The sequence below is a fragment of the Carassius auratus genome, unplaced genomic scaffold, assembly GCF_003368295.1.
Source record: "Carassius auratus strain Wakin unplaced genomic scaffold, ASM336829v1 scaf_tig00022773, whole genome shotgun sequence".
NCBI classification, from domain to species: domain Eukaryota; kingdom Metazoa; phylum Chordata; class Actinopteri; order Cypriniformes; family Cyprinidae; genus Carassius; species Carassius auratus.
In genome coordinates this window covers 1-12500 of record NW_020525217.1, presented here as the reverse complement: position 1 = coordinate 12500, position 12500 = coordinate 1, and the positions used below count along the sequence as shown (strand labels likewise).

General features: G+C 37.3%; 1 protein-coding gene across 2 annotated transcripts; it reads left to right on the top strand.

The window, feature by feature from the left end:
• The first annotated feature begins 1891 nt into the window (after positions 1-1891).
• Positions 1892-8007, top strand: LOC113077520 (dnaJ homolog subfamily C member 11). 2 transcript variants are annotated; one of them, XM_026249885.1, is made up of 16 exons: positions 1892-1996; positions 2691-2820; positions 3314-3387; positions 3509-3610; positions 3687-3833; positions 4261-4383; positions 4473-4546; positions 4680-4869; positions 4971-5056; positions 5674-5790; positions 5877-6032; positions 6249-6318; positions 6519-6576; positions 6677-6819; positions 7601-7730; positions 7900-8007. In XM_026249885.1, the coding sequence occupies exons 1-16, from the start codon at positions 1925-1927 to the stop codon at positions 7923-7925; spliced, it is 1698 nt and encodes a 565-aa protein (XP_026105670.1). In that variant the 5' UTR covers positions 1892-1924; the 3' UTR covers positions 7926-8007. The 2 variants fall into 2 exon arrangements, with proteins under 2 accessions (XP_026105670.1, XP_026105671.1); XM_026249886.1 differs by lacking the exon at positions 1892-1996 and adding an exon at positions 2468-2545.
• The last annotated feature ends 4493 nt before the right edge of the window (positions 8008-12500 follow it).

The following is a 12500-nucleotide window of genomic DNA, read 5'->3' as shown; positions in this document are numbered from 1 at the left end:
GTGTGAACCCTGTCCTACAGGAAGGAAATGTGTTGTGGAAGTAAGACCAGTGGTCCTCAAATTGTGTTGATTGGTGTTTGATTAGGGTGTGAGCTAAACTTTGACGATCACTGGAGTACACAAATAGTAAAGCACAATGACGGTTATGGCTCGAAGGGATACAGCAAAAACTGCTGGTCATGCACACATCAATATAACATAATTTTCTCACACTGTACAACAATTATTATTTTTGCATTATTGTAAGGGGTAGGTTTAGGGTTGTGGTAGGTTTAGACGTTAATAAAACAATCTAAAAGGTAGAAAATTATATTTATTGTTAGCTTCTGGTTTTTGCTGTATACCTTTTAGCCACAACCCCCAATGACCACGAATGAGGGTACTGGGTCCGCATGCATACAGGTGCATCTCAAAAAATGTGAATATCATGGAATAGGTCTATATTTTTTGTAAGTATATATATTTTTTAACCAAATTTTCTTAAATTGTAGAATTCAACAGGTTTTTGTTTGTTGTTTGTTTTAACTCTGATGGTTATGATTTACAGTATACATGAAAATTCTAAATTAAGGATTTCAAATAAAAAAGTGAATATTCCATTTTGAGCTTGATTAGTTTGATTAATTTTGAGTATAAATATTGGGAACCTCTTGTGCTAGTTAAGAACATGCAACCACAATTATGGGAAATACTAATGTCTGAACAGTTGTCCAGAAGACAATCATTAACACCCTGCACAAAGAGGGTAAGCCACAGAAGGTCATTGCTGAAAGGTCTGGCTGTTCATAGAGTGCTGTATCAATATATATTTATAGAAAGTTGACTGGAAGGAAAAATGTCAAAGCATTTCACCTGAGGTCAGGAGAAAAAGGACTGGACTGTTACTCAGTTTTCCAAAGTCCTCTTTTCAGATGAAATGAAATGTAGCATTTCTTTTGGAAAGGTCTGGAGTCTGGAGGAAGACTGGAGATGCACAGAATCCAAGCTGCTTAAATTCCAGTGTGAATTTCAGAGATTATTTGGGTGCCGTGACATCTGCTGGTGTTGGTCCATTGTGTTTTATCAAGTCCTAAGTCAATACAGCCATCTACCAGGAGATTTTGGAGCACTTTATGCTTCCATCTGCTGACAAGCTTTATGGAGATACTGATTTCCTTTCCCAGCAGGACTTTAGCACCTGCTCACAGTGCCAAAACCACTTTCAAGTGGTTTGATGAACATTATATTACTGTGCTTGATTGGCCAGCCAACTCACCTGACTTGAACCTCACAGAGTATATATGGGTTATTGTGAAGAGGATGATAAGTAACATCTGACAAACAATACAGAGGAGCTGAAGGTCGCTATCGAAGCAACCTGGGCTTCAATAACACCTCAGCAGTGCCACAGACTGGTCACCTCCATGCCACACCGCACTGAAGCAGTAATTCATGCAAAGGGAGGCCCAACCACTGAGTGGATAATTAAACGTTTTTGGAGATCTTTTCTGTTTTGTAAATCTTTTTTTATTATTATTATTAATGATCTTTGAGAAAATATTCAATTTTTTTGAAATACTGAATTTTTAATTCTTGAGTCTAAGAAGTCATAACATCATAATTAAAACATAAAAACTCTTGAAATATTTCAGTTTGTGTGCAATGAATCTAGAATATAAGAAATTTAGCTTTTTTTATTAAATTACAAAAAAATAAATAAAGAACTTTTCCATGATATTCTAATCTTTAGAGATGCGCCGTTATGTTTTTGTACAGTCCCAGAGAACCACTGATGACTGACCAGCTCACCGCCTACATGTTTTTGGTCAGTGTTTCCTCCCAGCCAGGGGTGGCGCTGAAAACCTTCATTTGCTCCGATTCTGCGCACCAAAACCAGCGTACGTAGTTTGATCTTGCGCTGGGGCGGAGATGATCGGTCGTAAATATGGCGGCGGCCTTGGATGAAGACGAAATCGACAATGATGATTATTATTCTCTGTTAAACGTCCGCAGAGAGGTATGACAAATAGTTATTAACGTAGATATTTTCAGTGAAAGAGCCGCAAGTGAATGGTAAATGCAGAGGCTTCAAGTATCACGCTTTTAAAAGGACCAGACAGCATGTCGTTACGCTGTGGCTCAGTCCGCACACCGTGACCCTTACTTATCATTGTCTTCATGAAAGGAATTTGACTGCATGGTCACTCATAGAAATGATGCATATAATATGTAATACTTAATGTTCTCTTTAGACTTAAACGTGAAGTATAACCCCTAATTATTATTTTTGGCGCTTCTCTACAGTAAAAGTGAAACTACTTTTAAATTGTTGACTTCAATCAAGAAAACGCTACTGATTAAATTAAAAACATAAACAAGATTTTCATGTCTTTGATAGACACACCGTCAAGTTGCTCCAAACCTTGTTAACTTTCTTCAGAGGAGATGTTATTCAGAAAGTTAGGGAGTGACAGATATCTTTTGGCATGCAATGTAATCAAATGGTGACTGACGATTTCATATTGTCTAACTTAATGGAACAGAACAGAAAGTCATACATTTTGAGGTAATTGTCTTGAAAGGATTTTCATTTTTCTTGGTTAAAAGTTCTGAATTTGTTTTTGGATCTGATTTTGCACCTTTTATGTTGTCTTTCCAAGAGCATTGCTGTAGTTTAGGCTTATTGTGAATTATTTCTGTTTAACTTTAAGGCTACACAGGATGAGCTCAAGGCTTCATATCGCCGCCTTTGCATGCTCTACCACCCAGACAAGCACAGAGATCCAGAGCTTAAGAGGCAGGCAGAGCAGCTTTTTAACTTGGTTCACCAGGCCTATGAAGGTACGATGTTTTTGTCCACCCAGCCTCTTAAATCCTTTGACAAAGCAAGCCGATTTTGCTGCATGATGGCATGTCTCTGTTTTTACTGTCAAGGAATTGTTTTGTTGTTAAAGGTATAGTCCACTCCAAAATGAATATTTTGTCATCATTTATTCACTCTCATTCAAAACTTGTAATGCATTTGTTATAAAAGACATATTTTGAAGAATTTTGATAACCAAACAGTTCCAGTTCACTTTTGTCTTTCATTGTAGTCTTTGTCTATGCAATGGAAGTCAATGAAAACTGAAACTGTTTAGTTACCAACATTCTTCAAAATATCATCTTCTGTGGTCCACAGAAGAAAGAAAGTCATACAGGTTTGGAATGATATAAGGTTGAGTAAATGATAACAAAAATTTACACTTTTGGGTGAACTATCCGTTTAAAGGACAGCATGTTTTTAATACCAAGTCATGCATATTTCATGATAGTGATTTATGTTATTTTGCAGTACTAAGTGATCCACAATCTAGAGCAATTTATGACGTATATGGGAAGAGAGGGCTGGAAGTGGAAGGATGGGAGGTAAGCCGAAGATTCAGAAGACTAAAAAATGCTTCAGCATTCATTCCATAGTTTTGTAACATTTCAAGCAAATAAATTTTCCTTGTCATCTTTTTGTGCTCACTGCAATAATGATTTCTAGGTGGTGGAGAGGAAAAGAACGCCAGCAGAGATCCGTGAAGAATATGAGCGACTTCAAAGAGAAAGAGAGGAGAGAAGACTACAGCAAAGGACCAACCCAAAGGTTTGATCTTATGCGTTCAATGCAGCCGCTGTCATCATTAATACAGGTCTCGCTGATTGTTCACTGTCTCACTCAGGGCACAATAAGTGTGGGTATTGATGCGACAGACCTCTTTGATCGCTATGAGGAGGACTATGAAGAGATCTCTGGTAGTGATGGCGGTGGCGCCGGCGGCTTACCGCACATTGAGATCAACAAGATGCACATATCCCAGTCAATAGAGGTACAGTCCTTACATCTTGTTTCTTTTCATGTATGCTCTCATAGACACAACACTGTTCAGTAAGATTTTCTTTTGAAAGTCATCAATGCGTTTATTTAGAAAGGATGCATTAAATTAAATGTTAACGTTAAAAAAGACTTCTCTTTCAAATAAATGCTTTTCTTTCGAGCTTTCTGTTCTTCAAAAAAACCTGGAGAAAAAAAAGAAATTGTTTCCTCAAAAATCTTAAGCAGTACAGCCTAAAACCCTAACCCTAAACATGAAACTAATATAATAATAATATATAACTAATATATAAAAAGCACATTTCAATGAACTTTCTAAGAGACGTTCACTTTTATTCATTGTGGATACACACTTATAAGTCATTGGCCCTGATCTTAATACAGCCTTAAGGCTTATTTACTGTCCAACTCTGCTCTCATAGGCCCCTTTGACAACCTCAGACACAGCCATTCTTTCTGGCTCTCTCTCCACACACAATGGTAATGGGGGAGGAAACATAAACTTGGCCTTGCGACGAGTGACCTCAGCAAAGGGCTGGGGAGAAGTAAGTGCTTTTACTTAATGCTTGACATAATAATTGACTGGATTGTTTGTCATTGTTGCTGAACATGTAACTGTACGTGTTTAATACAGGTTGAGTTTGGGGCAGGAGACACACATGGCCCTCTCTTCGGGTTGAAGATTTTCCGTAACTTGACTCCACGCTGGTGAGTACAGCACATCTCTGTAATTTAGTTTTATTATTATTACTTTATTTTTGTAAAAAAATAGTTTTGACTGTTTTTGTTGCAGGTTGCATGCTGTTCAGTGTATTGTATACTGAGATATTTGTGTTTTTAGCTTCACTACGGCTCATTGTGGCATGCAGTTTTCATCCCGTGGTATACGGCCGGCTCTCACTACTATGCTTGCACGCCACCTGGACAAAAACACTATGGGTTATTTACAGTGGCGCTGGGGAACTCAGTCTTCCATGAACACCAGCATCGTCAGGGACACCAAAAGCAGTCATTTCACCTTCGCTGTGCAGGTCAGTTGCTGTTATGCACATCTCCCCCTGATCTATATTCAAGTGCTTTTTTTTTCTTTTCTTTTTTTAACCATTGTTCATCTTTTTTTGTATTGCCGTAGTTGGGAATTCCACATACATTTATCATGATGAGCTACCAGTACAAATTCCAGGATGATGATCAGACCAAGATCAAGGGCTCTGTCAAGTATGTATCTGTGGATGCTGCTTTTGTTTTGTTTTGTTATTTTGGCTTCATTAACCATCTTTTTGGTTAAAAGTGCAAGTTAAAAAGGTAGTTCAGAAGGGTTATAGAATTTGTCAGCCAATATTAGCTTCGAGCTCCATTTGACAGATTTTATCTTGACTTTTTGCATGTGTAAACCGCAAAAAAAAAAATGGTTTGCATCAGTTTGGATTGCGTCATATATGTACTTTCTCTGATATCTAAATTATTTATATCTGATTCTCATAATTATTTTGAAATGCACCTTTCCTCATATTTGTACATCCTATTTTAATCTGTTACACTCTTTGGTTCGAGCTGTAGTTCAATTAGGTTAGCCTTGTATTTTCTATTTGCATATTTGACGTTTAAGATCAAATATTATATGTCGAACACTCTTCTGTATTGCTGTGGTCTCCCTAGGGTTCACAGACCTACTTTTAAATACAGCTGGTCTAATGAATGTAAATTAACAGCAAATCAGTGTACATGTCTTCGCGGTATAAATGCAGCATCTGTGTCTGTAATCCTAGATTTTGTATTCATATTACTCATTTTTCTTCTTCTAGCCTGTTAAAATATCAGCGCTTGTGTTGCAGGTCAGGGTTTTTTGGTACCGTGGTGGAATACGGTGCCGAGACGAAGATCAGTCGCCACAGTGTCCTGGGTGCTACCGTCAGTGTCGGAGTACCGCAAGGCGTCTCTCTCAAGATCAAGTAAGATGCTTTTGATCATTTTGAGCCAGTTTCCCAATAGAAGTTTTTCACTAGCTCTGAAATCGAGGTGTTTTTGTCAATCCCAGGTTGAACCGAGCGAGCCAGACGTACTTCTTCCCCATTCACTTAACAGACCAGCTTCTACCCAGCGCCGTTTTTTATGCCACTGTCGGACCACTTGTGTTCTACTTGGCCATCCAGCGGCTAGTTATCAGACCTTACGTTCGTGCTCAGCAGGAACAGTAAGCCATTTTATCTGATTAAATGTGCAGAGGCATAGTAATATTCTCCTTCCTGTTTCATTTTGTTGTGTTTTATTGGCCAGTTGACTTCCCAACACTCTTCTCCAAACATTATCCCCTGTGAGTCTGGAAAATAATAGACTGAAATCCATTTAAATGGCTTTGACACGGAGTAAAAGAGCAAATGAGTACATTAAAATTGAACCTTTTGTTTAGGGAGCTTGAGAAGCAGCGGGAGAGCTCGGCATCAGACATTGCCAAGAAGAAGCAAGAGGCAGAAGCAGCTGTGAGTTCATAACATCTAAATACACTGCAAATAATTTATAACGCTTGACCGTTTAAAGTGGTCATAATTTTCACGGCAGGCTCTTTGTGTTTGGAGAAACAATGAGTTCGTGTCAGGGTATCGTTCCTATCTGCACGTCAGGGTGATAAATGTGTGCTTTCACTATGTGCAGTCCTATTTGAAATCACTCTTTTCTGTAGGTTATGCTGATGCAAGAGTCTGTGCGTAGAATTATCGAAGCGGAGGAGTCCAGAATGGGTATGACCACATAACTTCCGATAGCATTGGACGTGATCAAACTATGACTTGGAACTTGCTGCCAAGTGATGTTTGGTGACTCCGTTTTCTTGTGAACCAGGTCTGATCATCCTCAACGCCTGGTATGGCAAATTTGTGACAGACAACAGCCGTAAGCATGAAAGGGCAAGGGTCATTGATGTGACGGTGCCTCTACAGTGCCTGGTGAAGGACTCCAAACTCATTCTCACAGAAGCCTCTAAGGTAAAGCAGGTTTTGCTTGCTTTGTATTTGGTTTTGGTCCAAGAGTCAAATAAGGGATGACATTTTAGCACAGCAATGATTTCTCAAAAGGATTTTTTTTTCTATTTTTTTTTTTCTGTAATGTTTTGAATGAGCTTTCCAAAGTTGATATTGTTTCTGAAATATAACATGTATTTTTTGGTATCGCTGTACTGAAAGAAAGGGAAAAGAAACTTTAGATTCATTAAAATTATAAACAATGTACACAAGAGTTCCAAATTTTGAGGTTAGTATGATTTTTCTTTTTTTAAGAAAATACTTTCAGCAAAGATGCATTAAAATAATTGTCAGTAAAGATGCTTTATTATTTGTTGTCACAAAAATTACATTTCATCAAAACAGTATATTAACCAGTATATTAACCAGATGTTTTCAACTGTTTTCAACATTGATGATAAGACGACACTGTTTATTGAGCACTAAATCAGATAAATATTTTTGACTTCTTTGAATCAGTTTAAAGTCTTACCATACTTTTGAAAAGTAGTGTATGTTTCCGTAATATTCCAATGATATTAACATTCAAGAAAACTTGTAGTTTTCAAATGTAGCTTAATGCTTAAAGAATTTAAAGAAATGAAAACATTTTGGCCTCAAATGTCCCAGTGTTGCACTTGTATTAAATTTTTTACAAACCGAAAGATAATAAAAAGCAAACCCTGAGAAAACCTAACTGCTGCACCCATAAAATTAAATGCTGTTTGCAAGTATTAATTGGATGTTTTTGCATGAATGTCCTCAGGCTGGGTTACCGGGCTTCTACGACCCCTGTGTAGGTGAGGAGAAGAGTCTGAAGATGCTGTATCAGTTCAGAGGCGTGATGCACCAAGTTCTATGTGGTGACACAGAAGCACTCAGGATACCAAAACAATGTGAGTATGCAAACAAAACACGCTGCAGTTGATTAGAGCATTTATTTTGATACATAATATCTTGACTTCATGACAAATGCTTAATTGCGTTTACCAGCAGTACAGATGAATGCTATTCCCAACTGTAATTTAAAATCTCATGTTCTTTTGTCTTTTCTCTCCCTTGTAGCTCACAGGATTGATAATGACAGTTAGGAACATGTATCTCTTGAGCTGAAAGGGACAGTTTGGACTGGTATAGACTGATGAGACACAGATGTTCTGGAGTAGTGCCCCTGGAAACTGTGCCCTTGAAAGTCTTCATATACCTATTTTTCCTTTATTTTGTGATGTTTTAATATTATTCTACATGATGTCTGTTTTCAAATTAGAACATTTAATTTGCTGAATTTCCTTGAATTCCCTTTCCCAGAAAAGTTAGACAACATATATATTTTGTGTTGGTAGGCCTTACAACCATTTTTTAAACAAAAGTCCCCTTCCTCAAATATGGATCCACAACGGTGCCTGTAATCAGCACTCAGTGGATAGATGTATTTTTTCTCTCATTACATCACAGAGAAAACATTGCTGCTTGATCCTACTCACTGAATCCCACAGGAGCTGGTGTAACCCAGCTGTCAGCCTTCTTTCTGTGTCTGACTTTTTGTACCCCCAGCTTCCAAATAAATGATCTTGCAAATGTTCAGGAGGCTAAGCATGTTCTTAGTGAAACCCTGGCTGCTTAATCATTTGCATTATTTTTTCTTTCATCCCAATCCCTTGAGTCTAATATTTGAAGGCCCACCTCTCGTACTTTACATCTGCCAGAAGTTTAATAGGAATTGATGGGGCCAATGCACACAATATGCCGGTACTGTCTATTGCATGCTGGTTGGGGAAACAAAATGTGAATTGTATAATAAAACTCATGTAGGGCTTGTCTCCCACCTTGTGTCCAAAGACTTGAATAGCAGTGGATGAAGGGATAATAGTGTAACCTCCTCTGTTTATATTTTATGCTCAATCTCCCTCAATCCCTGCATTTTAGTGCCATAATTAATACATGGAAGATCAAAACCTCTTTGGTTGATTTCAACTTTTTGTTGCCTTTTTGGTATTTGGGAGCTTCATGGTGGTTGATGATTCATCTTTTATTTGAAAGACTGGCTGTATGGAGTCAATTTGTTTTTTTGTTTTTTTGAGAAGTATAGTTTATATGAAATGTGTCCATTCTGCACACTTGCCATTTGAATGATGTAAAAAAAAAAAAAAACAATCGCCTCAAGACAAGTATCGGTTTGTTCAAAGGCGTTTGTCATACTTTACCTAATGGCCTACCATTTGCAGCAAGTATAGACTGTCATTTTTTAAATAAATCATCAAGGAACAATGGAAATGTATATTGTGTTTGAATGGTGTACATGACTTTTATTTTAAAAACAGAAAATTTTACATAATGTTTCCTCAAATGTTTTAAGCAAGGTGACATTTGATATAATTTAATCAGTAACACTTTACAATAAGGTGCTATTTAACATTAGTTAACTACATTAGTTAACATGAGCTTAAAAGTATTTAATAATCATAGTTCATGTTCATTTCAACATTCATTAGTACATTATTAAAATCAGAAATTTTTATCTGTTTACCTGAGCTAGCATATACTAGCAATTAACTTTTATATTATTATTAACTAATGTTAACAAAGATTAAAGGGACATTACTGTAAAATGTTACCATTTATTCTAGAAATGTTCTCCTACAAATTCTTTGGGCAGAAAATCTTCAATACAAGTAAAAACCAAAACAGTAAATTTTGTGAAAGTTTTAGAAAAAAGTTTAAAGAAAAAAAATGTCACTTTTGCCCATTTCAGGAAATACTTTTATTGAACATATTTTCCATGACCAAAATTCTTCCTTAAAGTTTCAAAAGATGTTTGTACAACCCGAGGGCTTCATTATTGCTTGACTAGATCTGGAGCTGTGAATGTCTGGCTATGTTTATGTCTATATCTTGAAGTTTAAGTTTAATCATCTTGAAGTTTAAGTTTCATTCTTTTGATCAATCTGCATTTGTTCTGCAACCTTTTCCGTATCCAGCTGTTGCATCTAAAACATTAAACAGATGGGCTTTGGTCGTGCATGGATCCAAAATAGCAAAGGTGTGGTCTGTGGCATCTAAATCTTGTCAAAATTTATTTAAGCCATAACTTATTAATGTATACACACACTAAAATATGAGAGTAGGCTGTTAAGATGAAAGACTGGCTTTTGTGGTTTGACCGTAAGACTGTGTGAGTGCTGAGCAAACTCTTGCATCTACTTCATGAAAGGTGTCATCCTATCAGCAGCAGATTTTAGAGCTCTCTTCAGCCTCTTCCTATAATTATTTTGCTGATGGCACAAAAGATGACAGTGAGGATACGATGAAAACACATTTTGTTGTAGTATTTTGTTTCCCATCTGACATGAAACTCAAAGAGAGTTGGTATTGTGTTCCACAACAGATTTCTACGGTTGCCCAAACAACTGAAACCATGTGCTTCCTTCGTTGACGGTCGTCACGACCAATGTTTATCTAAATTTTAGGCATCTTTGCCCCGAACAAAGATGGCGTTTTTCAAAAGCCCCGCAGTGTCTCAAAATGTTTAAAACTTATAACATGAATATCATCTTTGCTGTATCATTTTATATATTCATTATATTACAATCATTAAAAAATAGATAACTCCGAGATAACATTTCTTATTCACAAAAACAACCCTGAAACGAGATATATTTATTTCAGATATGTTTTCCGGTCATTCGTCACCAAGCTTTTCAAAATAAAAGTTCTAGGTGCATCTCAGTAAAACACTAGAAATTCATAAAAGTCCTTAAAGGCACTTGTTAGGAAACTCATTTATTAAAGCAAGATTTCTTAACCCATTTAATACTTAGGTAACACATTTATGAGTTATAAAAAATGGTTTTATAGTCAACTATAAATAAAAGTGTGGACTTCATGTGGAACATTTTACATGACTGGTTAATAGATATACAGTTTTTTAAGTTGCATCCGAAAGATGGTCCTGTCAAAGCTCCATAAAAAGTATGTAAAACATTATTACAATACAGTTACCATATTTAAAAGATGAATAATTAATTACAATACTCAATCAACTAGAAAACAATTGTTAAAATTGGTTAATATCTATTTCGTCTAAGGGAACTTGACGTACTTGCTGAGGCAGTATTTCTTCGCTGTCTTTCATTTAAATAACGCTTTGATAATTGTGAGATTGCTTTGTGTAGTTTAAAATCCACTGAGAAACTGTACAAAGAACAAACAAAAAAATTCTAGTGTTTTTTATGTATGTGTCGTGCTCTCTAATACGAATCGACGTTTGATCTCGCCGAACATAAAAAATGGGCGTGGCCTCACCCCGTCAGATGCGTCTGACGAGCCGCGGCTGTAGGAGAGACTGAAGAAGAGGGGGATGGGGGAGAATTGTTTTGTGTTGCATTCCTGCAGTGTGTTTGACCTTTGACCTCGTTGTTGTGTTCTCCTCGTCTTGCATTCCAAACTAAGGATTTCCTGCAGTATGCCAAAGGCTGCTGGGGCTCGTCTGTTCTTCGCCCAGTCTCTGTTTACCACTATTTGACCAGCGAGACGATACAAAAACTCTCTGGAACGCCGCCACTGCAATAACGGATCATTTTTCGGCGAGCAGTTTTACGGAAACGTGTCCCGTGTTTGAGCTGAGCGACTACGCAAGTACTTGAGGCGAAATGGGAATCAAAGACCCCGTTGGTGTTGCAGATAGCCTAGCACGCTAGCGGGCTTGCGTATATTACGCACACGTTCATATCCGCTGCAGAAATCCGCACCCGCGCTACAACGCTGAGGAAATGAAGGACAAAACAGAAGAGAAAGAAAGAGCGCACGGTGGGCAGAGGCAGCTCGTTATGGTAAGATATTTATAATTTAAGTCAATTGTAGCTGGTTAATCTCTGTGCTTGGGGTTAGGGGTGGTTGTACTGGAGCCGCAAACAAAGCTGTTGTCGGGTTGGACACATGCAGTCGCTGCTGCTGTTTGTGTATCTCTAGGCAGTGTGTAATGTTTAATAACCCGGCTAATACATTTGCTTTCACATGGCTCTTAATCCACGTTTCCTGTCATCATAAGCATTACATTTCTAGTGTTTGTCTCATTTGAATGAAAGAGCCCTTGCTGGTAGCCTAGCGTATTAGCGGCTCTGCCTGTTTGACCCTTTGTTTGCAGGGCTTGTTTTATCGAGCTGAGTAAAATGCTGGAAATACCCACTGTGGGAACGTTTTCTGTCATTAAAGACTATTTTTTAACAAATGCATGTCTTAAATGCTCATTTGTATGTCTTGTTTGTTTTAAGCAGCCACTATGTACAAATGCTGTAGGCCATATTTGTATGTTTCTGTCTTGTTCGTTTTCAATGATCTTTATGATTATTATTATAAGGGCTGTAACCATTTTAATGTTTCATAGCTGTATCAAAACATTCATATGCTAATATGTGAAGACCAAACGGATATGTATTCTCCTTTTATGCTCCACAGTTGTGGTTCAAGGGTGTATAAAATCGGTCTGTCATGCATGTTGCATATTAAATGTAATTTATACATACTGTGGTTCATATTTCTCAGATGATGCTGTTCTTGGATGATCTGCATTATCCTAATTTCTTTTTTGCATTTGGTGCAAATTAAATGGAAAATGTGTCATGGTCAGTGTTGCAAAGCCTAGCATTTAAAAAAAGAGATAACTTGTC

Excerpts from the sequence above, each read along its gene's own strand:
- LOC113077520 (XM_026249885.1), top strand. The coding sequence starts at position 1,925 with ATGGCGGCGGCCTTGGATGAAGACGAAATCGACAATGATGATTATTAT. Across the intron at positions 1,997-2,690 it reads TGTTAAACGTCCGCAGAGAG|GCTACACAGGATGAGCTCAA; the intron begins GTATGACAAATA and ends TTTAACTTTAAG. Across the intron at positions 5,057-5,673 it reads AAGATCAAGGGCTCTGTCAA|GTCAGGGTTTTTTGGTACCG; the intron begins GTATGTATCTGT and ends CTTGTGTTGCAG.